The sequence below is a fragment of the Fundulus heteroclitus genome, chromosome 13 (genome assembly GCF_011125445.2).
Source record: "Fundulus heteroclitus isolate FHET01 chromosome 13, MU-UCD_Fhet_4.1, whole genome shotgun sequence".
NCBI lineage: Eukaryota > Metazoa > Chordata > Actinopteri > Cyprinodontiformes > Fundulidae > Fundulus > Fundulus heteroclitus.
This window is the reverse complement of record NC_046373.1, coordinates 42,392,998-42,418,174: the sequence shown is the minus strand read 5'-3', so window position 1 is coordinate 42,418,174 and position 25,177 is coordinate 42,392,998. Positions and strand designations below refer to the sequence as shown.

Genomic DNA, 25,177 nt, shown 5'->3' with positions numbered 1-25,177 from the left:
TTTTGTTTCAACCTGTATGAAACGGAGGTAGTTTGGAGAAGTTTTTTCACACTCATAGTCGAGGGTAAAATGAATAAATTTACAATGTTAATTTTGTTAATTACAGTTTTACAGTGTTTTTTCTGCAGCCGTTGAGAAGCTGTTACTTCTATCGGTGTTTACACCAATTACATGTTGGAATGGGCTTCACAGAACTGGGTCGACTGTTGGGGAGCATCGTTTTTATAATAACTTACCTTAATTCAAGGTTTTCACCCGCAGAGCCAGTCTGCCAGACAGAGGCGCGTCTCTATCCGGCGTCTGACAGCGTGGGCTGAATGGCATGAAACGCCGCCGCCCCCCGCCTCCTCCACACACCGACGTCCTCTGATAAGCGCTCGTTTTATTGAAGCTGAATGCTGGATCGTTATCACACCCCGAACCCACTTATCTTTCCACTCCACTTCCATTTGCCAAACAACCGCGCTACAATAATGAGAGCTCTGTGAGGTTGGGTTCTGGGCCCAGATGAAAATGGGCTTTGAATCGTGGATGTCATTCATCTGTTCCCCGAATCGCCCCCCCCCTGCCCCCCCCCCCCTTTCATCTCTTTTATCACCGGCCCTCACTCCACGGCGTCCGTGAATTGGTCTGTCTGCAAAGAGACCAGGAATCCAATTATGCTCTGAAGAGCTGCGCCGAAAGTCACACAAATGTCACTCTGGGTTTTGTTTTTTTTCCTGAATTTTCCCTTTCCCAGAACTGGGCGAATGCAAACTCCAGCAGAAGCCGGAAAAAAAAACCAAAAACAGGCGATGAGGATGCTTCTGACAAGGTGTTGAGTGAGATAAAGCGGACGTCTTGACAGGCTTCTCCAGACGAATCCTTCAAATGTTGCCGATTTGACACTCAATATTTGAAACAAGCGGCAGAGAGGTGTTGCTGCTCAGTCTACTTGAACCGGTTTCATCTCGCAGGGTGTCTCTCCTCTCCTCTTTTTTTTTAGAAATAACACCTCGAGTAGCTAATCCCGGCGAGCGGATGCTGAAAGCAGCAGTTTCGAGCGGAGATGCGGGGATGTTTCTCTGACATGCTTGTCCTGTTAATAACACAGCGAGTGGGAGCGGCCTTGAAATGCAATCATCGGCGTGATTCTCTGAGGCGGCAGACAAAGCTGCTTCAGAGGAAAAACTCTTCGCCGTTTGGAGCTAGGATTCACTGAAAGCTGACGGTAGCCTCAGACGCTTGTCGTTTTCCTGTTACTGAACCGGTTTGACATGAACGCAAAGGATTGGGGCGTGATAGAAGTGCGGGGAGTGTTTTTATTTCCTAACGCATGCATGTGGTCTACGCTAACGGTCTAGATCTGACCCTAAGACTTTTTCTTTTATCTCTTCCTGAACTTCATGCACTGGATTGCTTTGTTCTTTTGATAGGCGGCCATGTTGGAGTTTTCTTTTTCTTATTTTTTCTCTGTGCATTTGTGAATTTGACGTATTTGTTGTGCATTTCTTTTTTGCATTCAGCACATCTACGGCCATCCTCTGTATATTTTATATTTGATGTTTCAGGAGGACGGATAAAGGATTTGTCCGTGTTTAGATCGTTAAAAGCTTCCGGAGGCGCTCTGGTACTTCCTGGTTACTCCTTCTGGGCGGCCTCCTCTCCCTCCGCCTCCGTCGGGGCCGGGTCGGTCTCCGCGGAGCCCCTGGAGGGCGTGGCCGGGGACGCGGCGCCTTGCAGGCTGCCGTCGGGGGTGGCGGCCGAGGCCGAGCGGGGGTTGGAGGCGGGGCTGGCGCTCATGACAGAGTCCGGGGTTCGCACGGCGCTGAGGTCTCCGTCGGGGGCGGCGGTGGCCTCCAGGCTGTCGGAGAGCACGGCTTCTGTGACGGCGGGCGGCGAGGCGGCGTTCAGGAGGGGCTTGTGGGAGGCGTAGGTCATCACGGCCTCGGTGTCGCTGTCCAGGTGGAGGCCAGAGTGGGTGAACTCCACGCCGGAGTCACTCATTTCCAGAAAGCTGTCCGAGGGGAGCGTCTGGTAGCGGCCTGGTTTGGACACCTCCAGGCCCTGTGAGGAAGAAGAAGAAGAAGAAAGTATTAAGAGGGGATAGAATCTTAAAGACAACCAATATTCATTTATTTATTCCATTCAAAAATAACTTTAAAATTCATACACGCAACACTAGCAAATCGATGCATCGTGAATAAAAAGGAGCAATTTTAAGGTATCTGCCCCTTATCTTACAATAATTGTGCATCAGTTCTGTTACTTCATCTTTTTTTACAGTATTTCCATCCATCTTGTCTCAGTTATCCATATTAGCTGTAATTACATTTTACAGTATTCAAAAAATATTATGTAGCATAATTCAAACTCATAGTTCTTTACACATAAACAAAAGAAAACATGTAAAACACAAAAATCTTTCCTCTTCAAAGAACATTGTATAGAAAAGAATCAAATGCAAAATTTCTCGTAATAATATAATATTATTATTATTGATTATCAAATTGGTCACAAACCATTGAATTATTCCATAATTTCATATTCACTCAATACACTTAATTTAACTTATTATTATTAATACTTTAAGTGACCTTGTTTCTTTAATTTCTTCATATTACTCCATAATTGTACACCTTTTACTGTCATACTACGTTATTTTACTGTGTTTCTAAATCTCATTTTTTATAAAAAATGAGATTTAGATATAAAATTATCGTCCATAATAATTCATTCCCTCAAATTAAAAGTAATACCAGGGTTAACCACCATCCTATCATGTGAGAAAAAGCAGTAAATCAATGCTTGGTTCAGTGAAATTACAGGTTTACACAAACTCACACCTCCAGGGTCGATATCTTCAAGAAAAACACTGAGTGGAGGGGGAAAAAAAGGAAAAGAAAGGGGAGAGAAAGAAAAGAAAGGGAAAAAAAGAATAAAAAAGGGGAAAAAAGAGAAAAAAGGAAGAAAAAAGGGGGGAAATAAAAAGGAAAAAAGGGTAAAAAAAGAGGAAAAAAGGGAAAAAAATAAAGAAAAAAATAAAAATTAAACAAATTGTAGGGAGAAATAAAAGATTAAAAAAAAAATTTACACAAATGTGTTGGTTCTTCTTTGACTGCTGGAATCATATTATATTATATTCAGAATATATATTCAGAATCTGAAAAAAGTTAAATAAGAAAATTGTTCTCTTTCATTTCATTCGGGAACCTCATAAATCAAATCTTCAAACAAGTTTAGTTTATTTTTTTCAGACACAGAGGGAAAGAAAATGTGTCTTTTCTATTCAGGGTATGTAAACATCTGGACTTCTGAACAGGTCAAACAGAGTCATGTAAATCAAACACAAAAGCAGTTTAGTGAAGAAAATCTCACATTAAATCAGCATAAAAATGTTTTTCCCCGTTTCAGGAACGATCCCCCCTCTAACATGTCCTGCTAAATGTAAATAACTTGAAGCGTAAAACAGTCACTGAGGCGATTTGTGATTAATAAGTGAACCAGAATCAGAGAAAGAAACTGTAGTTTCTGTCTGATCCTCAAAGATGGAGCACGGTGACTCCAATCAGCCGAGGCAGAAAGCTCCCTGAACCCTGACCGCTTCCCGCTCGCCGCGCCTCCTTCAGCCCCACAAAAGGTCCCTGCTATAAACTTTAATCCACTTCACTGCTGAGAGCAGCGTCTGAGGTTGATTGCTTTTTAATTACGATCGGCACTTTGGTGGCATTTTGTTGCCGGCGGTTTCTGCTGACTAATCCCAGGGACGATTCCTGACGCTCCGGCCTTTTATTGGATTTTAATTGATATACTTCAAGAGGACGCACCTCTGAGAAACTCAGCAGCAGCCGCTTCTCATCATAAAACACAACTTTTACAACAGAAATAATAATTTAAACACTTATACTTTGGTATAATAAGTTATTTATGATAATTATTGCTCCATTCGCTCAACATCCTGTGTCATGTGATCCTTAATGATAAGAATTATTTAGAGCATACACAATTTCTCTTTGTGTATGCTTTTACAGATTTTCAAGCTTTTCCTACAATTTAAGCTTAAAGAAGCTAGTGAGACAGACTAACAATTCCTCACTGTGCTTTTAAATTTTCTAAAACATCTACAAATAAAAAAAAGAGAAACATTCTTTAATAATTTCATTAACCTCGGTGCACAATTAGAATTAAACGCGGCGGTATTTTATTCAGTTTTACTGCCTTCATGTCACGGACGGTTACGTTTAGACACATGTTCAGTTTGGGCTGTTAGCCGCTTTTAATTGACCGTTTAGGTTTGTTCTCACATTATTAAGCTTAAAGATTAGACTAAAACAAAACACCTGCAACACATTAATATAACGACGCACATAAAGGTAATTTAGAATCAGATCGTTTCATGCTGCCATTACGAGGCGCTGACATTCATATGCGTTTACTGCCTAATTTTGCAGCTTTAAAAGTTTGGGTTTAAAGTTTTGTGCGATAAAAATGTCATTATTTAGGCAGGAGGCCTAGAGGACGTGAAGGTTGTTGGTGTGAGAGAAGAAGATGCAGAAGAACAGAGTTAGATGGAGAGAGATGACTCTCTGTGGTGAGGAAGATGTTTGGTCCACTTAAATCTTTATGTTCAATAAAATGATACTTGTTCCAGAGAGGCTCGCTTAGAATTTTTTAAATTAATAACCCTTAAGCAGGTCTTAAACATAGTTTTCCACTTTATTATATTAACAATGATATTTTGTCTGATGTAGTAATCTAAGTTTTCATCAGCTGTAAGCATAAAATCATCATAATTAGCAGAAATAAAGGCTTGAAAAGATCAGTCTATGTTTAATCAGTCTATGTAACACCTCATTTAGTGAAGTTAAGATAAGCTTTATTGATCTCACAGTGGAGAAGTTACTCAAATAAATTAATTTTTTATTAATTATAATATATTGAATGGGTGTGTAAAGAGGGTGATACTAGTGCTACTGGGCAAAACATAAACAATAAAGTTAAATTAATCTTCACACAAAGACAGAAACTGATTAAAGTGATCTAATAAAAAAGTATTGATTTATCATCATAAAAACTTATTGATTTATTATCATAGAAACATTGATTTTTCATCATAAAAACTTATTGATTTATTGTCATAGAAACATATTGATTTTTTTTATCATAGAAATTTATTTTTTTATTATCATACAGTGGAGATGTGACTTTGACAGCAGCACTCATTGGAGGTGACCGGTTAGCAAAAAAAGAAAAAAGAAAATTTATCAAGCACCTCTAAAGAAAACTAATAAATTAATTGAAAAAATGTATTAACTGCTGCTAAAAAATAGATAAAATATTGTATAATAAACCACACGAGTGAAATAAACATAAAACAAATAAACAACAAAGGTCCTTATCAACCAAATGACTAACCAGTAAAAACTAAACTAGGAATGCTGCAGGACAGGAAAGCCAACCCACATAAAAACCAACAATCATCTAACTGGAAAGTCTTAAAAAAAAGAGACGATTAAAAAAGAGTAAAAGAAAGAGAAACAAAACCAAGAAGTTTGTAGGAAAGTTAATGGAAAATAAAGATGGATGAACAGAAAAACTGAAAAACTGTAAATAATTGGTTCCAAGTTTGAAAAAGAACGTTTTACAGAAGAAAATGTCAAAAATAATCCAAGAAGAAAACCTTAAAGCAGCAGAAATGTAAAACATAATAAACAATTTAAACAATTTAAAGCTTTTTTTTGGTTTTTTCTCTTACCTTAATGGTGACCTCGGTGGCCTCTGACGGCTGGTCACACACCGACTGCGTCAGCGACTCCTCTGTGAACCTGATGTACGCGTCATGGACCACCTGCACCCACAAACACACACACATCCCCACAGCATGAGTGGGTCTCACCCCACGGCAGCGTAGCATCCCCACAGCTGAGGGTTTGAGTCACAGCCGGTCATCAAAGAACACGGAGAACACGGAGAACATGGAGAACACGGAGAACACCCACACACCGACCACATCCAGCTCACAGAGATCTGTGGAGGCTGAGAGGAGGCTGCCCTGCTTCAGAGATGTTTGCTCTCGCCAAGTGGAAACAAAACTCAAATATTTGTTTTGAAACATTAAAGTAAGATTGAAACCAGATGGAAGTAAAAGTAAAAGTAAAAACAAGAAGCAGTTTTCAAAGGATTCTGCTCATCAAGAGAACAAACCTGGCAACATAATCGCCTCCTGAGTCTAATAACCGCATTGTAGCTGCTGACGAGTCGTTTAGGTCGCCGTGAAAGAACTTTGTCCCACTTTTACAGAAGAAGCCACGATATTTCAACCCAATTTAGGCCTGGACTTTGACTAGGCCACTCCAGAACAATGAGGAATTTAAAAAGCGCACTTGCTGGTGTTCTTTGGATCATTGCCACGCACCGACCCAACGTTCTCCTTCAGATTAGAACTTATGGTGCCATCAGCGAGTTCCCACGGCGCTGAAGCAGCAGCGCAGCACCAGACCATCACACTGCCACCACCGTGCTGGACTGTCAGTAGGGACGGCCGGTTTCCGAGATGTTAGTTTTACGCTAGAAAATTCCACGTTTGTCTTGTCGGTCCACAGAATAATTTCTCTTTGGGGATCGTTAAAATGTCCTTTTGGGTCTGCATCAGTTTTAGACTCAGAAATTTCTCACGGAGGCCTTTGTTTTCCCTAGTTTTTGAGCCGTGAACTCAGCTGAGAACAAAATCTGTGGTTCTTTAGCTGTTCTGTTTTTTTTCCGTGACCTCCGAGATGAGCCGTTGACTCCTCAGAACGTTCTCCACTATTGTTGGTGAAGGTTCTCTGTCATCCAGGTCATGGTCATTCCAAAAAAAAAGTTTAAAAAAAAGCAACTGGACTTGTTTTCCGTAGTTGAAGACGTTTCGCTTCCTCTCCAGGAAGCTTTCTCAATTCAAAAAGTGCAAAAAAATTCTCCACTATTTCAGGTTTTCTCCATTTATGGATGAATTTCTTTGTGTTTCGCTGGTGTTCCAAAACCTTAGCCTTACAGGACTGACGACGTCACCGACTTATTTTCTCATCTGTTGTTTGAGATCTTTTAAGCCAGATTCATGTTGTCAGAGAGGTTTAAGTATATTCTGACAGGAACTCAGCCTCGCTGTGACTCATGAAATTAAACTTATTATCCAAACAATTGGTTTATCACAGTTAGGGCGGGGCAAGATATTGCAATTTTAAAACTAATGAGATTTTTCAAAAAGTATAGAAGCCGAGAGCGGACATATTCAAATGTTTTATTTTCCATTGTTTTCTCTGGATGATGACATGATTATCACTAGTTCTTTTTTCTTCTTTTTAAATGCTCATGTTTAGTTTCTCATTCTGCTTAAAGCTTTACTAGAAGAGGCTCAAGCTGAACATGTCAGATCGTGGAGAACCCGCCGTTGATCAACGCGTCAGATTTTACTTCTCTCGAGGTCTAACACAGGCTGAGATTTCTCCGTCTTATAGAGACTTGGCTTTATCGTCCCAGCCGCTGACATTGGTCAGTGTGTGTTTTGTCCCTGTTCTAAGATCTATAAGAGCGCGTCGTCCATCGTCTCAACCTCCACCATCACAATGCAACAAATAATCAGCTGTCATGATAACAAACGTTACGAGATTCAAGGAAAACAGGAAGTCACAAACACACATGAACGATGAACACAGACGCACATAAGAAAAGAGGAAAAACCTGCAGCTTTAACAGTTACAACATTAAAAAAAACAGGAAAAATGTATCAATTAGTAAAGAAATATTCTCTTATTTAGATCACCTGGCATTAACAGCAGTCTTTCTAAGCTTTCTAAATGTTTGTGTGTAATTTAAGGCATCCTGGTCCCCAGAAGTCGCTGTCCTGCGTGTTTCCGGTGGATCCCTGCTGACTCACGCCTGGTTTAAACGAACGGCTGATTAACGAGCTTCTGCAGCCGTTGATGGCCGCTGAGGAGCGAATGAAGGCTTGATTCAGGCGTGTGGAGCAGAGACACATCTAGAAAACTTCAGATAAGTGTGGAGATTCACTGCTTTAAGGGATTCTGAAGGATCCTATAAATCTTTTGGACAGAGACGTCCCGTCCTGGAGAGCTACTCTCCTGCAGCTCATGGACGCAACTCGCCTGAATGCATGGCTCGTTACAGGGCTAAGTCTGCAATAATGGAAATGCATAATGATTTAAAGCTTTAAAACGGTAAAAGGATTTTTGTTTTGGTTGATTTTGAAAGTAAAAATAATGACAGACTTATACAAAAACATGATATAATGATAAAAAAACAAACACTTTAAGATTTTAGGTCTTAACGATGATTTCAATATTTGGCAGTGATGATAAACTATGTTTTTTTCCTTATTTATTCAGTAACTTTATATTACTTTGGTGTACTATGGTGTAGTGGTGGCCCAGTGGTTAAAGAACCACACTTGCGTTCTGAGAAGACTGCAAGTCCCCGGTTCAAATCCCAAAGACTGCCACCATGGGTCCCTAAACAAGCTCCAGATTGGTCCCTGGGCGCTGTAAAAGCTGTTAAATACAGAGTTAAAGAGTTAAATACAGACGACAAATTTCACTAGCTTTTAAATGATACGGCAGGAATACAAATCAGAAAAACAAATCAGCTGAGGCAAAATTCACAAAATCTGCTTTTGAATAAGATCAAAACTCCTGGCAGGCCGATCGTTAACTCTAATTTTCCTGACAAGTGAGACTGTAGCAATAAGTGTTAAAGCAGCAGGCTTTACTTTATTACTTCCAAACATTTAATAACGGCACAACATGAACACGACAAACAAACACAGAAAAAAAAAACTAACAGACTTGTTTTCTGTTAAATTAGCTTCACGGCACAGAAACCAGCGCATGTTCTCTCACACACAAACATTTACATCATGATTTACCTTTTACAATAACACACCGAGGATAGAAATGTGTGCAAAAGGAGCACTAAGTCAGCCCAACGAGATCTTTAATCTGGCCCTGAAGCTTTACTGGAAACACTTGTGATGACGGTTCATGAAAATAAACAGGTTGTTGGTTTTTAATTCAGCAGAGAGGGAAAGAAAATCTGAACGAGGGAAATAGAGATTCCTGTGATGCTCAGCGAGAGGCGCGTGTTTTCAGCCCCGTGACTGGGTGAAACTTCACTTTACAGCTGAAGCTAGACCTCCTGACATTTTCACAGTCTGGAGACGTGTAAAAAATAATGTATATATTTGACTGATGGTTCTTTTAGAGGGAGCAGAAATCTAAATTTGTCTAGAAATGAACGTTTCAGCACAAACAGGGTGTATTACCACCATCTTCTGGTCCACAGCGTGGTTCAGAAACTGTGTTCACACCTAAAAGGTCTCCCTTCCTAAACAAAACAACTAGAACATACAGAATCTCATTAAGTTGCTCGATCTCCAGCCCCGGCTGTGCGTTATATCCCCTAAAAACCCCGCCGCCCCATCAGATATTCAACAGCTCCCTCTGCGGTGCTCTAATAACCTTTCAGAGCGAATTCCTGCCGCCCTCGTCTTATTTCTCATCCTCTCCCCGGAGGTTTTGTGTTTCTAAAAACTAATAAGAACATTTTTCACTGACATTTCTCACACAATCCTATCTGGTGCTTTGCTGTTATTTATTTATTTCTTGCACACGGCCCCAAACTCAACCTGGCAACCTGCAAACCTTGGCTCTGGGCTGATATGTTATGTACACCTCTTTCCTGTCCGTCTTCATTCCATCTAGATGCAGAAACTTCTTCCCAAAATGATGCATTTACTCTCTTAGATTTAGACTTAGACTTAGACAACTTTATTGTCCTTTTGTATGTACAGAGTGCATACAGAACGATTCTGATGCACATCTGCATTAGTGTGTTTTTTATTTTAAACCTGTTTAGTTTCCTCACTTCCCTGGTCTGGACATGTGCTGAACAACTAAAACTGTTATATTAAATGAAGTATACTAATCTACTAAACATTTATTTAACTTAAAATAAGAGAAAAACTTGCTGAAAATAATACAATAATGCTTTTATTTGTTTAGCTCTTCTGCTTTGCCTTCATACCTGCCATCAGCTGGACTAACAATTTAAGAGAAGAAGATATTTAATTTGTTAACTATCACATTATCTTATCAGAATTAGATTTTACATTGTGTTTTGTCTTTTTGTTTGTATTTTCATAATGATTTTAAACATTTATTAATCACAATTTTTCCTTCATACTGCAGGTCATTTTAAAGGAACTCCGATAAAAAATAATCCAGAGAGGTTTTGGCTTATTTTGGGACAGAAAACTAGTGTAACAACTTTCATAATTGACCTTTTCCCCCAATTTTTTTATTGTTACTGAAAATAAAATTATGTCATTTGTATAAAGTCCTGCACCAGAATATTATTTTTATGCGTCAGGCTCTTTTATTCTCACTTTGCATCTGCCCTCTTGGCCAGGCCGTGGTTGTAAAGGAGAACTCGTTGTCAACTGACCTTCCCAGTCAAATACAATTTAAAAATAAATAAAAGATTAACTGCATCCAACCCACTACCAAACACAGGTCTCTGGACCCGAGGAAGCGACGGTTTTCTTTGATAGAAGCCAATCGACCTCCCTGTTTGTCTCAACCCATTAAGACAGAGATGCATAAACTCCTCGCAATCGTTAAATATTTAATAATTCATTTTACATCGATTTCCAACTTTGTTTTCTATCCCTCACTGCTGGTTACGTGTACATCCTAATTTCCATGCCACATTATGCAGCAACGTTGTAAATAAGAGATGATGCCACAGCTGCAGGCCAGTCACATGAATCCTGACAAGTCTATAAGGATAACAGAGACACTTTGTTTCAAGTCTCGGTGCCAGATCTGCTTGAAGTAATTCATCGACTTTAAGTCAAATTAGGTCTTCAATCAACATCTGCTCGATCATTACGTCTGATGGCTGCAGTTTCTCTTGGCTCTGCAGGAGTCATTGAGTGCTCAATATCTTTAATGGCTTTATGTTATCGCAAACAGTCTCAAAGATACCGAACACACACATTTCTAAAGCGGCCACCAGAAAGTTTGTCACAGAAACAAAGTTGATCTAAGGAACTTGTCTGGCGCAGAAGCAGCACGACTCTCTGAATATCAAAAAAGAAAACGGAGGAGGAAGAGGAGGAGGAGGAACCAGAGGAGGCCAGAACACAAATCTCTCACCGAGAAGAGGCGCCGTTTGAAGCTCCTTAATGTTTGAGGGGGGGGAAAGTAATAAACATGCAACACCATTAGCTTTAAAGTCAGAAACATCCATTTATGTGCAAGAAAGCCTGTTTTCTGCACATTCACCACGTCAGATTATTCAACTCTGCAAATGCAAACATACGATATGAAACACACGCATATCTGCACGTAATAAACTAAAAGATTTGTTTGCAAACCACTCAAACCATGACCTTGTTGCTGCGGGAGTACTTCACCCCTAAACTATGATGCAAACCTGGAAGAATATCGCCACACCTGATCAAAAAATAAAAAAATAAAATCACAATTCTGCTGAGATTTGCACAAAAATGCAAAGATTTGACAGCGGAAAGAATGAAAATGTTGTGCAGGAGAGATTTTGCAAATGGGACATAAACAACTGTGACACTAGAGAAATTACATTTTCTGCTAAAATGCGAAGCGAACGCTGAGAGGCTGAAAGAATCTGCTGACGAAGCTGCAGCAGATTGGATGGTTGAAGGTGAAATGTCAGTTAGCTGGAGGACTGAAATTACTTCTTACCAGAAGAGCTTAAGATGCAATATCAGGAGGAAAGTGAGGAAAGTTTAAGCAAGAGCACAAAATTTCATTGAAATTACTTTAGGGAGAGTTAAGATCATGTGTTCGAGAGCCAAGAACTTTATAACTTATGTTACGGCTAAATAACTGAGAACCTGGAAAGACAGAGACGCCGGACATTAAAAGACATTTTTTATTCGTTGTTATTGGGTTTGATAATATGAAAAACTAAATTTGGCATAGATTTTATGTATGTCGGGTCTACAGATAGGATCTTCAGGGCTGACCTTCCCCCCACCCAGGACGTGTACAGGTCCAGGGTGAAGAAAAAGGGGCGGCAACATCTCTGCAGATCCCTCTTATCCTGGACACAAACTGTTTAGACTTTTATTTTTGGGTTGCCGCTACCGACTGCTTTTTGCAAAAGTTAGACAGTTTCTTCTCCCAGGGTGTCTCTCTGATGGACACTTAACAGTGCCAGAGTGTCCGGAACAATACCATGCATATTTGTACTAATTCAACCTTGTCATTCTATTTTGTTGAAAGAAAGAAAATAAAATGAAAAGCTATATATACAAAATATCAACTGAGAGCAACAAAAAATGTTTTATTTCCCACCAATTATTATATATTTATATTTAACATGTACATTGAGAGCAAACTGCAACCAAAGTCAAATTCCTTGTTTATGCGCACAAACATGTCCAAAAAGCTGATTCTGAGAATCCTTAATTTAAGAGTCCCAAGTTGGGGGAAAAAATCAACTGAAACGTTGCGCAGAAGTTTAAAGTTTGATTTGAAAAATCAGGAGATCCCACACCAACCTGAACCTAAAAATCCAACATGGCTGCCAAACATCTAAAATACAGTGATGGTTGCAATTATAAAAGTGACTTTTTTATACTTCTGATAGCTAATCTGCATTTTGATCCAAAACACAACCTACAAAATGTGACAATGTCAGTGAATTAAACATGTCTGAATGCATGAACAAATAAGGAAAACATAGCTATTAACTACTATTAGCTAACAGAAGTTAGCTATTAGCTAGTGTTAGCTAATTACTATTAGCTAACAGTTGCTAACTATTGTTAGCTAACAGTAGCTAACAATAGTTAGCTAATAGTAGTTAGCCTGAAAACTGACAATAATTTGAAAATCTCCCTGCTATTCCAACTACAGGAACATGTTTTACTTGCATGTGACCTCATTCTCTATCCTAACCTTCGAGGCAAATAGGGTGCAGTTTGTGTCTATTAGCAAAACTAGCATAGATGCTAACACCATCATTAGCTTTAAAGGTCAGTGAGGCGCAAACACAAAGGTAGACAAACACATTAAAACACTGTATGTAGGAGGTGAGACAAATGTGAAATGTGGGTCTAATGGCTGCTCCTTCATCTTGGTGAAAACATGGATGGGCTTCAAATGTTTTATGTCAGAAATAAACTATTCCACTATAGCCTTTTTAAAAGAGAATATGCAAAGAATCCTGATCACATCTTTGCATAACAACAGAGATCGGCTACAAAAGTAATCAGAAACATTAAGGTTTAGCGATGAAAAGAGGACCTAATGACTTGTGGAAACATAAGCGGGGCATTAAGCATCTTAAACTGTGTTAAATCTGCTGTAATAAAGAAAAAATGAGACCGCAATTAGACATAAAGCTGTTCTTGCCAGAAGAAAAAAACAAATATATAAATCCAACACAAGTTAGAGACTCCACGGTGACAGGAAGCAGACAATTATTAGAAACAGAGACAAATGGTTTTTTACTGATATTTGCGAATAACGCACATAATGCGCTCTGCTGATGTCAAACAGCCGAATCGGTGTTGGATGGCGGTGGTTAGAGCGCCGTCAGGCCTCTCGTATGAAAGGTCTGAAACATTTATTAGCTTGGATCCCAGAACAATTGTGACCTGAAGTGTGACATAAATAATCTCAGCTTGTGATGCGGCATATCATTATTGCGAACACTTGGCATAACCTAATCGTCCCCGAGAAGCAATCAGTCTCTGCGGCGGCTGCTGTTTACGATGAGCGCGTCTTCTGCCTGCGGAGGCTTTTTAATTGCTCTGAAGATTCAATTACTTTCAAGCCACATTTGCTGTGAAGACTGCTTGAGGAATGAGGGGGACATCGGCTTTGAATGACAATCAAAATTAAACAAAAGGCTTTGGAGAATACCTCCCACTAATTGTTAATTGTGTCAAAACGCCGAATTTCGGTGTCAAGATTTTAAATGGATCCCAGATGAATTGTTTATTGTTCCATTTAAAGGTGATTTGGACATATATTGTTTTTTATTAAGCCTATAATGTTTGAATTATGCTACTATTGTGCAGAATAATGAATTATTTATGCACCTGATGTTTAGGTGCTTTTGAACAGGGGATCCTTTAATTTGAAATTCAGATGTTATTTTGGTGATTATGGTCAAAACTCCAAATTACCAAATCAGTTAATCAGCCAGTATAAAGCAGGACAACAAAGGGACATATAATAACGCCATGTTATTCAAGATTAACATTTATAGAACGATAAAACATGGTAATGGCCTTAAAAAAAGCTCTTTTTTAGTACATTATTTAAAAAGCGAAACACTTACTCTAAAGGCTGATTAGTGGCACAAAATTATAATCAGTCGTGGACAATTGAGCAAACTAAAAATCAAATGTTTCCTGGTGGGTGTTAAACTCTTGGCTGAAATGAATAAATGCATGTTAATATGGCAGCTAATCATGGCGCTCAGGGCACAAATGGGCTGATTTTCTCAGATACGGGATAAAGGAAAAAAAACTTCACAAAAAAAAAACACATTGTGTTCATACTTCCATTACAGATTAAAACATGACTTTTTTTTGTGCAAATGTCACTAAAGGGTTCCTTAGATGACTTTTAAAGCTTAGAAAAATATGGTTTGGGCCATTTAAAGTGTGGTTGTTTGGGGTATTAATGAATACTCAGTATCTTACACGCAGAGAGGAATCAGAGGGACGTTAGTTTGGAGAAACACTGAAAGTATCATAGGAGTTGAGCAAATTTAAGGTTACAAAGCTAAAAATAACTATTAAACAACTCAAAACATTCCTTTTAGTTTGAGGAAATGATGCATTTCACACTTGATCCTTATTGTGAGACATTGTGACATATGTTGACTATTTACTCAGCTAAACGATGACTGCTAATGCTAATAGCATGCTCTAAAACTATGTTTAGTCTCACTCATTCATATATTTATCTTTCCGAGAAAAGGGAACGTATCCTGGTGTTTTCTGTCTGTAGCTGCTGTTTTGTAAATGTACCCATAGTTGCGTTTCCATCACAAATGTGCGCAAACATTGTCAATATTCTGCTTATTTCAATAAAACACATTTTCACAATTGCAGTGTTTCCATTAAGTACGAAATGCAATTAAAATCATACGATAATATGTTTATTTACGTAAGTATCTTGTCCACGAGGGAGAAGTATTTACATTTTTTCATCGGTTCCTCTTTTGCCGATGTTTCTCTTCTCCTCCGGGTATTTCTGTTTCACAGTTTTCCGTTTTGAACGTAAGATTTTGAACCCCGCTTCCTTCATGGTCGGTTGAAGATCTTAGTAAATGCTCGCATTTCTTTGCTGTTTTTAATCTAGTACGTTGATAATACCCCTGTCACGAACTAAATGTGAAAAACACGCCGTCTCGTCGTGAATCCAAACATGCCGTGCCGTCATTCTGCTGCTTCTTCCTGTTGTCTTCTTCGTCTATTTCACCAGCAGTAACATCCAGTTGTTGATCATGTGACTCGTGTGATGCGGAAAAACTGTTTCCATTGCAGTTCTTGCAAAATATACCAATTTCAATATGGCTAACAAACCACCTCATCTTAGCGCAAAAACCTTTTATCAAAAAAAATAGAAGTATTTTTGAAATTGTGATTCCATTAAGCAAATTTATTTCCATGATTACAATTTGCGCAATTTGTTGGTCAATGGAAATGCAACTATGCTGCAGATTTGCAGTTCACCAGCTAAAGTGCATGTGTAGCATAGTGAAATACAACATTTTTGGGATTAACTCACGCAAACATTATTTATTTCTGCATATCCACCAATAATTATGACCACAGACTGTAATATTCTGTCTTGATTCCTGTTTATGATTTGGTTAAAGTTAGCTTTTCCCTGCTTTTTGGTTTATTTGTGTTTTAGGTCCTGTCACAGTTGGAGTTCTGTCTTAGTTTTGGTTTGTGTCTTAGTGTGAGTTTTGAGGTTTCTCAGTTATTGTTTTAAGTTTGGTTTCTGATCTGGTCTTGTTTTGAGCCTCAGCACTGATGTCTGGTCTAATTACTTACTCTGCACGCCTGCCTAACTCCACCCCTCCTGCAATCACCTCTCACCGGTTTCACCTGCTTCCACCTCCATATAAACTGTTGAGGCCAGACATCAGTGCCAGGTCGTCTGTTTGAGTATGGGTGAGTCTCCTCCTGCAAGTTTCTGGTTTGCGTTTTGGATTTTTGACCCCCTTGTCTCCAGAGATCTGAGCCATCCTGTTCTGTCTGTTCCTGCCTTGCCTGCCCCGTTTAGTCTGTTTATTTTTGTGCCGTTTTTTTTTGGTTTGACGATCTATTTGGCTTTTTCCCTGTCTTTGATTTTGTTAATAAAAGAGAAACCTGAACTGAACCTCTGCTGGTCTGGCTGAATTCTGGGTCCCCTGCTTCTGATCTTTACACAGACAGATTAAGTGAGTAATACTGTTCTTTTTTCTATTTACCAATACAGCGGTTAGTTGAGATAAATTAGGCAGAAGGAGAGCAGTTTGTCTACAAAGTGGATTTGTTAGTAGGAGGAAGAAAAAAAAATCGACAGGCGTAAAGATTTGAGTGCGTTTATAAGAGCATCTGCAAAGCTGCAGCTATGGTGATGGGCTCCCAGTCTGCAGTGGTAAATGTGGGTTATGTGTGGGGGGAAAAAAAAGCTCATAAATGTGTGAGGGGAGACGAAGCTTTCAGCCGTTTCACATTATGGAAGTTTCTACAGAAATCAAGCTAGCTAGACGCTCCATTCGAGGTCACTGGCTGCTATTACAAGACTCTGCGTGGATCTGGGGCGCCGCGTTGCTCTCTGAGGCGGCGGACCGGGACAGCGTCCAGCTTTCAGACCCAATCTGACGGGATGCCACCCTGCTCTCCATTAGGTGCCGCAGCTAACGCTCTTACAGCTCTCTCCTCATCTTCATCGGCCACGAATCAAGGTACCAGGACATTTATTTACACTCCGGCTATAAGCTGTGTACAGCCTGAAAACCCTCGCCTTGTTCTGCAGCCAGCGCCACTGAACCGGTGCGTCACAGCAACCAAAATGTGGGCTCTGCAGAGACGGAGGTGGCATAACGACCTCCTCTTCAGTCATGGCGTTCTGCTGAATCTGGCTCTCATCAGGACCGGACATCTCTACTTGCCACAGCAGGAACAGAGCCTCCCTCTATCCTTAATCCCCTCAGACTGTCTCACACGTCACTCCGCCTGGATAACAAGCTGCACTAATGCGGCCGAAAGGATCCCAGAGCTCCACCACAGCCACCTCCGCCGTGTCCCGCGTCCATCTCTGCGGCAGAAAACAGAGAATTACCTGTCTGAAAGCCTCTCCGTCTCCTTTCCCTGCCTGCTGAGCAATGAGCGTCAGCTTCCTGTTCTTCTCGTTTCTTTTGTGTATCTTGTAGAGGCAGGACAGCAGGCACACCAGCACCATGAAGGCGATCAGGCCCAGCATGGACAGGATGGCCACGGCCACGGGGGGCAGCTTGTAGGCTGAAAATCAGAGACACGGGGAGAAATCGTGAGGCTTCGCCGTTGTTCTTCAAATTAGAAATGAACAAAACAAAAACTTGTTGTTTGAGTTCCAAAAAAGTAAAAAAAACAAAATAACTGGACTTTTTTTTTTTTTAAGTTTGAAGACGTTTTGCTTCCTATCCAGAAAGCTTTCTCCATTCAAAATGTCTGGAGTAGTGCGGAGCTCCAAGCTTTATAGTACTGACCAACAAAGGCCTTGTAATGGTTTAGATAACACACAAATTGAACCAAAACTGGTCCACGCCTCTGAAGTGGGGAGTCGTTAGGGTCGTTATTGGCCTGGCTTGTTGTTTGAGTCTTATTTTAACAGGAACTTGAGTTCCTGACGTCTAAAGGAACGTGGCGGCTAAGTTTGGCCATCTACTGTTTGTTAGTTTTTCCAGGGCATTCTTCAGGAGAGGATGCAGAACTTAAGACTCTTCAGGTACTCCTAAGGTCACAAATCCCAGTTTCTCCACTTTGCATGCGGCACAGGAAGGTGACATCTGATCATGAAGTCATCTGAGACGCATGTAGAGACACATTTTAACGGCACACTGCAAAAACAGAACTAAAAATAAGCAATATTTTCTTAAAATTAGTATATTTCTCCTTGATTTGAGCAGGAAAATAAGATGATTTGCCAATGGAATAAGACTTCTGCACTTAAAATAGGAACAACTGAACTCTATTATCTTATTTCAGGTGCAGGATGTCTAATTATCTTATTTCAGGGGTCAAAATACTCATTCCAGTGGCAGATAATTTTCTTCACCTGATCAAATCAAGGACAAATAGACTAACTTTAAGAACATTATACTTATTTTTAAATCCATATTCGCAGTGCAGAACCCAGATCCGGTCGCATCTGAGGGCAACAGATGGAGAAATCTTTGTAAATATGTAAAAAAAACGCAGCAGAGGAGTCTGGGACGGAGGGCAGCGCTGCGGCCGAAGAAAGTCTGAGGGCATAAGAGGACGAAGCGCTGCATAAAGGATGTGAGACAAACGTTTTGTTCTTTTTCCCATTTTAATCAATACGGCATAGCCTCCGCAGCCACAATGTAATCTGTCATTATTTATGGGAGTGTCGTCCTTGAAGGCAGAGAAATGTGATATAACTGAATATGAAGGACGCTGTGACACCAGTAGAGTTACAGCTACTGAGAAAAAAAGAGGCTACGCACCCAGAGACAGGCGTGGAAATAAAATAAATCTGCACGTGCTAGAACGACGCGTGCAGATTGACACGTCCTGCTGTGATAAAAAAGAAATAAATCAGGTGGATTACAGAGCCTCTGTTTGCATGTCTGGCCGGAAAACAAGCAGCGCTTCAGTCCTACAACTTACTACGGAAGAGGATTAGGCCAATCAAAAAAAAAAAAAAATTACTCAATTCTGACTTGGCTCTCATCTGACTTTTTTCTCAGAATTCTGATTTTTTTTTCTCAGAATTTTGAGAATAAAGTCAGAATTCTGACTTCCTTCTCAGAATTCTGACTTTTTTCACAGAATTCATATTTTTTTCTCAGAATTCTGAGAAAGTCAGAATTGAGTAACTTTTTTTTTTTTTTTTTTTTGAGTGGCCCTAATCCTCTTCCGTAACTTCCTCACCATTTTCTGTAACAAGCCTGCTCACATGTGTTGTAACTGGGATCAATTTCCAGCACATTGAAACTGGGTCACAGTTTTTTTTTTTATTATTATTATTTGTAAAAGGGAAAATGCATATTAATAGACACAATGTAAACATGCAAGATTATAACTGGCGCTAATTTCCATCTCCCGTCACTCAGAACGCTAAAATGCACCAAATAATCTACAGAATGATAGCGCGTAGGATCACAATCAAGTTTTACTCTTTTTTGCCCCAATTTAGCTCCATAATGAATCTGATGAATATAAATTCCTAAAAATACACACCAATAAATAATCTGACAGGTTTTTAAACGGTAAACATGTTTACAGCAGTAAAAGCAATTATTAAAAATAAACCCACATAAGTTCACGTCAGGTTTAGGGAGCAGCTTTGAGTTTTCAGTAAGTTTGCATAAAAGCCGTTTTATATTTATATCTGCACACATGTTGGATCAGGCAAAGGTCAGAGGGCCTGTTCCCCCCCATCATGACCTCACCATGCTTCAGGGAGTCCATACCGGTGATGTTGGCTGCAAGCCATGAAAGATGTTACAGATTTTATCCTTTCGCCTTCGCCACTGTGGCATTTTGCATTCATTTAGTATTTCTGTATTTATTCTCGTGTTCGGTTCCAGGTTTTTCTCTCATTTTCTAATCAGTCGGTGCATTTGGCTGCTAACCAAGTCTTTAACGGCTCGTTCTCACTTATAAGGGCCCTCTGTTGCTGAGCCGTAATTACAGCGGTAGAATTAAATGTGAATAAAGTGAAACATCTTGTTTTTTTAATAAATAACAAATTAAAAATATGTTTTATGAACCAAAGAGTTTTTACTGTTTTACCACAGTACATCTACACTGCAAAAACTGAACAAAAAATAAGTAAAGTTTTCTTGAAGTGAGTGTAAGTGTCCTTGATTTGAGTAGGAAAATAAGATGATCTGCCAATGGAGTAAGATTTTTTCACTTAAAATAGGAACAACTCATCTCCATCATCTTATTTGATGTAGTAAATCTAATTATCCTAGTTTAAGGGTCAAAATTCTCATTCTTTTGACAGAAAATCTTATTTACCTGCTCAAATCAAGGAAAAATACACTAACTTTAAGAACATTTTACTTATTTTTAGATCCGTTTTTGCAGTGCATGACTCCAGTTGAGTGAAATTGACACCTAAATATATCACTGCAAAAACGGAACTACAAATAAGTAATATTTTCTTAAAACATGTGTATTTTTCCTTGATTTGAGCAGGAAAATAAGATGATTTGCCAATGGAATAAGATTGTTGCACCTAGAATAGAAACAACTCATCTCTATCACCTTATTTCAGGTGCAGTATATCTAATTATCTCATTTTAGGGGTGAAAATACTTATTCCATTGGCAGATAATGTGCTTTACCTGCTCAATTCAAGGACAAATACACTAACTTTAAGAACATTTTATTTTTTTTATATCCGTATTAAACCAATATGAGACGATGCACATTAAAACATCTGTATTACCTTCCACTTCTACGTAAAGGTGAGCCACAGGGAAGCCGGCCAGGTCGGTCACCTTGAAGACGCCGGTGTCGGTGGTGTGGACCTTCTTCAGGACGAGCTCTGAGCCGGACACCGTCAGCCGTCCGTCCAGCTGAGGCTCCAGCGGACTCACCAGAACCCCCTGGTTCACTATGACCTGGTCCTGGTTGTCCGCTTTGGACCGGTAGACCACGTTGAGGTTGGAGTAGTGCTGGAAGAGCTTAATCCTCGGGCTTTCGTCATAGGAGAAGTGCAGGAACTTCTGGTGATCTGGAAGACAAAGTTTACGGGACTTCACCGAAGCAAACACGAAGGCAGGCGCAAAATCAGCCAAACAAACAGACATTATCCAACATTTTCCTTCAGCGAGTCAGAACTGATAAATAACTTGGCAGCACTGATAATTAATTTAGTTGTTTAGGAAGTCAGGATGATAAAAAAAAATATGCCTCAACCCTCTTCTACATTTATAATCTCTTGCATCGTTTTCTCAGAAAGCAACTGGGTTTTAAAATTACTTTGAGGCTAAAAAAAAAAGAAGGCGACAAAAAACTTTTACCATCTGTTAAAATTTAGCTGCATCCAAGTGTGGAAGAAAACAGATAAGTGGCTGTTTTTAGGTTTTTAATACTGCAGGGGAGTTATACAGAATTATATACTGCATCTTTGTACTTTTAGAAAATATTTTCTAAACTGGTCACCATTCTGTTTGCAGCCAGGAGGTTTTAAATAGTTGTTTTTTAATCTCTGTCTTGTATTTTAATTGCTCCGCAGCACTTTGGTTTGTGTTGTTTTAGTAAATATGGTCAAAACTGAGTTCTAGATTAAACATGGCTATACTATTAAAGGCTGGACAGGAAATAAATATTTCTTTAGACATATTGCCAGACGATTATTTTATGTAACACATCACACACAAAGGGTTTCAGAGTATATGATATTTTAGACAAATGATCAGGTCTGAAGTTGTTTAGCCTGGAATTTAAACAATCAGCTATTTCTACCCGTTCACAACGATGATCCTGGACACAGGATTAATGTAATTAACTAATTAGCAGTGAGACGTGTCCACATCCTGTTAAAGACAGCGCTGCTCGCTGAAATGAGGCCAAACTGTGACTAACTTTCCATTTTCATGTCGCCATTTTGCCTTTTCTGAACCTGCTGTCTGGTCTGCAGCCGTTTTTCTGCCTTGGGCGACTTTAGGACGGCACCAATCAGCCGCTCTGTCGCCTCAGGAATGTTTAACTTCAGCTGTTTCCTCGCTCCGTGTTGATTAATGCCCACTGATTCATACTTTTTTATATCTGCAATTAAATGTGCTTCTTGCTTCCGGTGAAAATCTGTTTCGGTTTTGTTTTTGTCAGGAGTTTCTGAGCGGGAGACCGACAGCCTGTGTACGTACAAACATTTACCGCCTTAAAGCTTTTAACAGGTAGTTACCGTGTTAGTTTAGGTGGTGTTAAAGCAGATTGTTTTAATCTTGTTTTTTTTAAATACCTCCAGGAAAATCAAGGTTTTAAAGTAATTTAATAAATGCGATTATGGGTTCCAACGAGGCTAATTTGTTTGGTTAAAATAACTATTTATACTAATTATATTAAAAAAAACTTTAAGATATTAAACATACTTTTCATTAAGTCTATATTTCTGAATTAGAAATGTTTTTTATTGATCTGACGTAATATCCTAATTTTAAATGTTTCATTAGTTGTAAATTGGAAATCATCATAAAAATGGAACAAAAGGTTGGAAATATCAGCCTGTGTCTAATTCATCTATATAATGTGAGTTACAGAAGTAAATCATATTTTCAGCAATATTTAAATTTATTGGATCATGAAACATGATCAGTGTTTGGACCCTAAGCTCATGGCGGCCATCTTTGTTTCTGATTTCTGACATTGACGTTACCTTCTGGTTTCTATGTGGAAATACACATGCAGGTCTAAAATTAATTTAAACAAATTTATTATCTAAGTTAAAGTTAGAAAGGTGCCCTTAATTATTGGCCTCAAATATAATGTGTTGATTAAAAAAAATATGATCTGTGTTGTAATCTGACGTCCTGAACTTTAGTTGTTTTAGCCTGGAAACAATGCAAGGATCTCCTGATTTTCAACAATGATATCCTTACTGTCCATTCATAACCTTTTCATTGATAATCTTCTATTTAAAATAGAATAAGATAAAGGTTAACTTTTAAAAATGTGGGTTTTTTTGGACCAGAAGGATCTGATTTGATCTGTGGAAGCTGCAGATGCGGCCCAGCTCAGACGTCTGCTCACCTCTGACATTCAGACAGCTCCTCATCTTGATGTGACCGTCTCGGTCCAGCACCGTGAAGCTTCCTTCGTCCATCATTCTGACCGAGTGCAGCGTCACCTGCGTCTCCGACACGCTGAGGCGGTGCACGTAGTCCTCGCCCAGCACCGTGGCGTTGTTGTAGAGGAGCAGCGGCGGCGGCTCAGAGGCGTGAGGGACGACCGTCTGGTTGACTCGGACCAGACTGGGCCTTAAAACACGAGATGGTGCCGTTTTAAACCCAGATCACTAAACATTTGTCTGCCTTGAACGCTGTTTTTACAGTTTTACACGAATGTTTATAACCCTTAAAGCTTTTCACACGTTTATCATGTCATATTTAGAAACTTTACTGTGTTTTGTTAGGATTTTATGTGACAGACAAACAAAAAGTTTGGTTTGAGAAATAAAAATAAATAAAACAAGCAAAAGAAGAACAATAGTAAAATATAAGAATAGACGTTCAAAGGAGTGGGTAGAAGTATAAACATATTTATACTCCCCCCGCCAAGTAGCAACATTATCCAATCAATTAATAAACACTGTTGGTTTTAACATTCTTTCCTAACAACTAGTTTCTATATAAAGAGTACAATTTTTTCCTATTTGCACGCCATTATAAAGAAGCATCAATACTATGCAATTATTTCTACACAAAGTAGTCCATGTAGTTTAAAAGTAAAAAAAAATCTCCATGTAAGCCCACTTCACTCTGACAAATAAAGTTACGTGAACCTAATCGCCCTCACAAGCTTCCTGATTCGCAAACAGAGTCCATCTGGGTGCAAATAAACCTCAGGAGAGAGAAAAGCCATGTTTGAAGTTTGCTAAGTGCGACGTAGGATGCACACACCAATAATAGTCTGATAGGCAGATAAAAGCAAAACTGAACATTCTGGCTAACTTTAATTAAGAACTGAAAAATCTGATCCTTTACCTCTGATGTGAGAGAGCAGAAACTATCTTCTAGGGCTGGACGATAATTCAATACCAACAGATATCAATCGATAAATGTATATCGATGATAGAAAAAAGGGTCAATAATAAGTTCAATAGAACAGTTTTCCTTCCTTTTGCATTCTAGCCATGTAGGTTAATATTACAGTCATTAAATCCTGCCAACCAATCACAATGCAGACCCAGGAACTAAGCTCCGCCCCCTTCAGAGTGTTCAGAGAGCACACTTTCTTTTTTCTATTTTAAATACTTGCAGTTTTGGTAAAAAGTTGGTTGAATAAAGGGTTGAGTTTGAATTCAGTGTTTGTGTGTCTATCTAAAAACAGGTTGCTAAGCAACAGCAAAAATGGCCATGGCTGCACTTAAAATAAATGTTTTGAATTTGTTGATAATTATCAATATCGATCGATATGATTTCTATTTTATCAATGTGTTTTTTTTTTCTATATGGTCCAGCCCTGCTATCTTCCAAAGAACGATGAGTGAAAAATCGTCCCTCTCTGGATGTGCAGAGCAGGTAAACTGGCAGCAGCAGCTGCAGCAACATGTGGTTCTGCACAGCATGGACTCCAACAGGCTGAACACAAATCCACGACACACACTAACTCCACGTTTGCTACTGATCGGGTTTTCTGAGCGTACCTGAACTCCAGCGTGATGGGACCTTGGATGTTCTTCACATGGATGGTGTACGTTTCTCCGTATTTTACAACATTCTCCGAAGCGCAGTCTGATCGTCGGCATAAGAGAGTTAAAGACAGAGACGTGTGTTTATTGTGAAAAAGGGACAGAAAATTAGTCATACTGTGCTGAAAGACTCCAGGAGTTAACAAAATCTGCCCTTTTGTGATTTTTTTTATCTAAATATAACATTTCTGTGGAAATACAACAAACCGTTAAATCTTTTTTCCAATAATTATTTCTGTTCACTCGATACAATTGTTAGTTGTAACTCTTATTTAATCTATCATCCAGTGAATCGTGTTTTTTGTGATCATTTATTCATTTAATAAGTCAACTTTTCCGGATGCTCTCCACAGGGACACTGAAGAAGTTAAATTAGTTGTCAGCAGACGTTAGACATCATTAACTTGACTAATAGTCTGATTTTTCAAAAAGACGTGAGCTGATTCCCGTCAGAGGAATTTGTTTTCGCCAATTATCCCCAGAAAAGGAAAGCTTAT

The 25,177-nt window shown here is 39.2% G+C and overlaps 1 protein-coding gene across 1 annotated transcript in view; it reads right to left on the bottom strand.

Annotated features, from left to right (window-relative positions):
* Window positions 1-983: 983 nt before the first annotated feature.
* LOC105925031 overlaps window positions 984-25,177 on the bottom strand; it is a 34,249-nt gene continuing 10,055 nt past the window's right edge. Inside the window, exons 5-10 of the mRNA XM_036145846.1 lie at window positions 24,636-24,723; window positions 23,021-23,247; window positions 20,715-21,002; window positions 17,373-17,551; window positions 5,735-5,827; window positions 984-2,046 (exon numbers count right to left, since the gene is read on the bottom strand). Of these exons, the coding sequence (XP_036001739.1) occupies window positions 1,621-2,046; window positions 5,735-5,827; window positions 17,373-17,551; window positions 20,715-21,002; window positions 23,021-23,247; window positions 24,636-24,723 (1,301 nt within the window). The 3' untranslated portion in view covers window positions 984-1,620. The remainder of the gene's footprint in view (window positions 2,047-5,734; window positions 5,828-17,372; window positions 17,552-20,714; window positions 21,003-23,020; window positions 23,248-24,635; window positions 24,724-25,177) is intronic.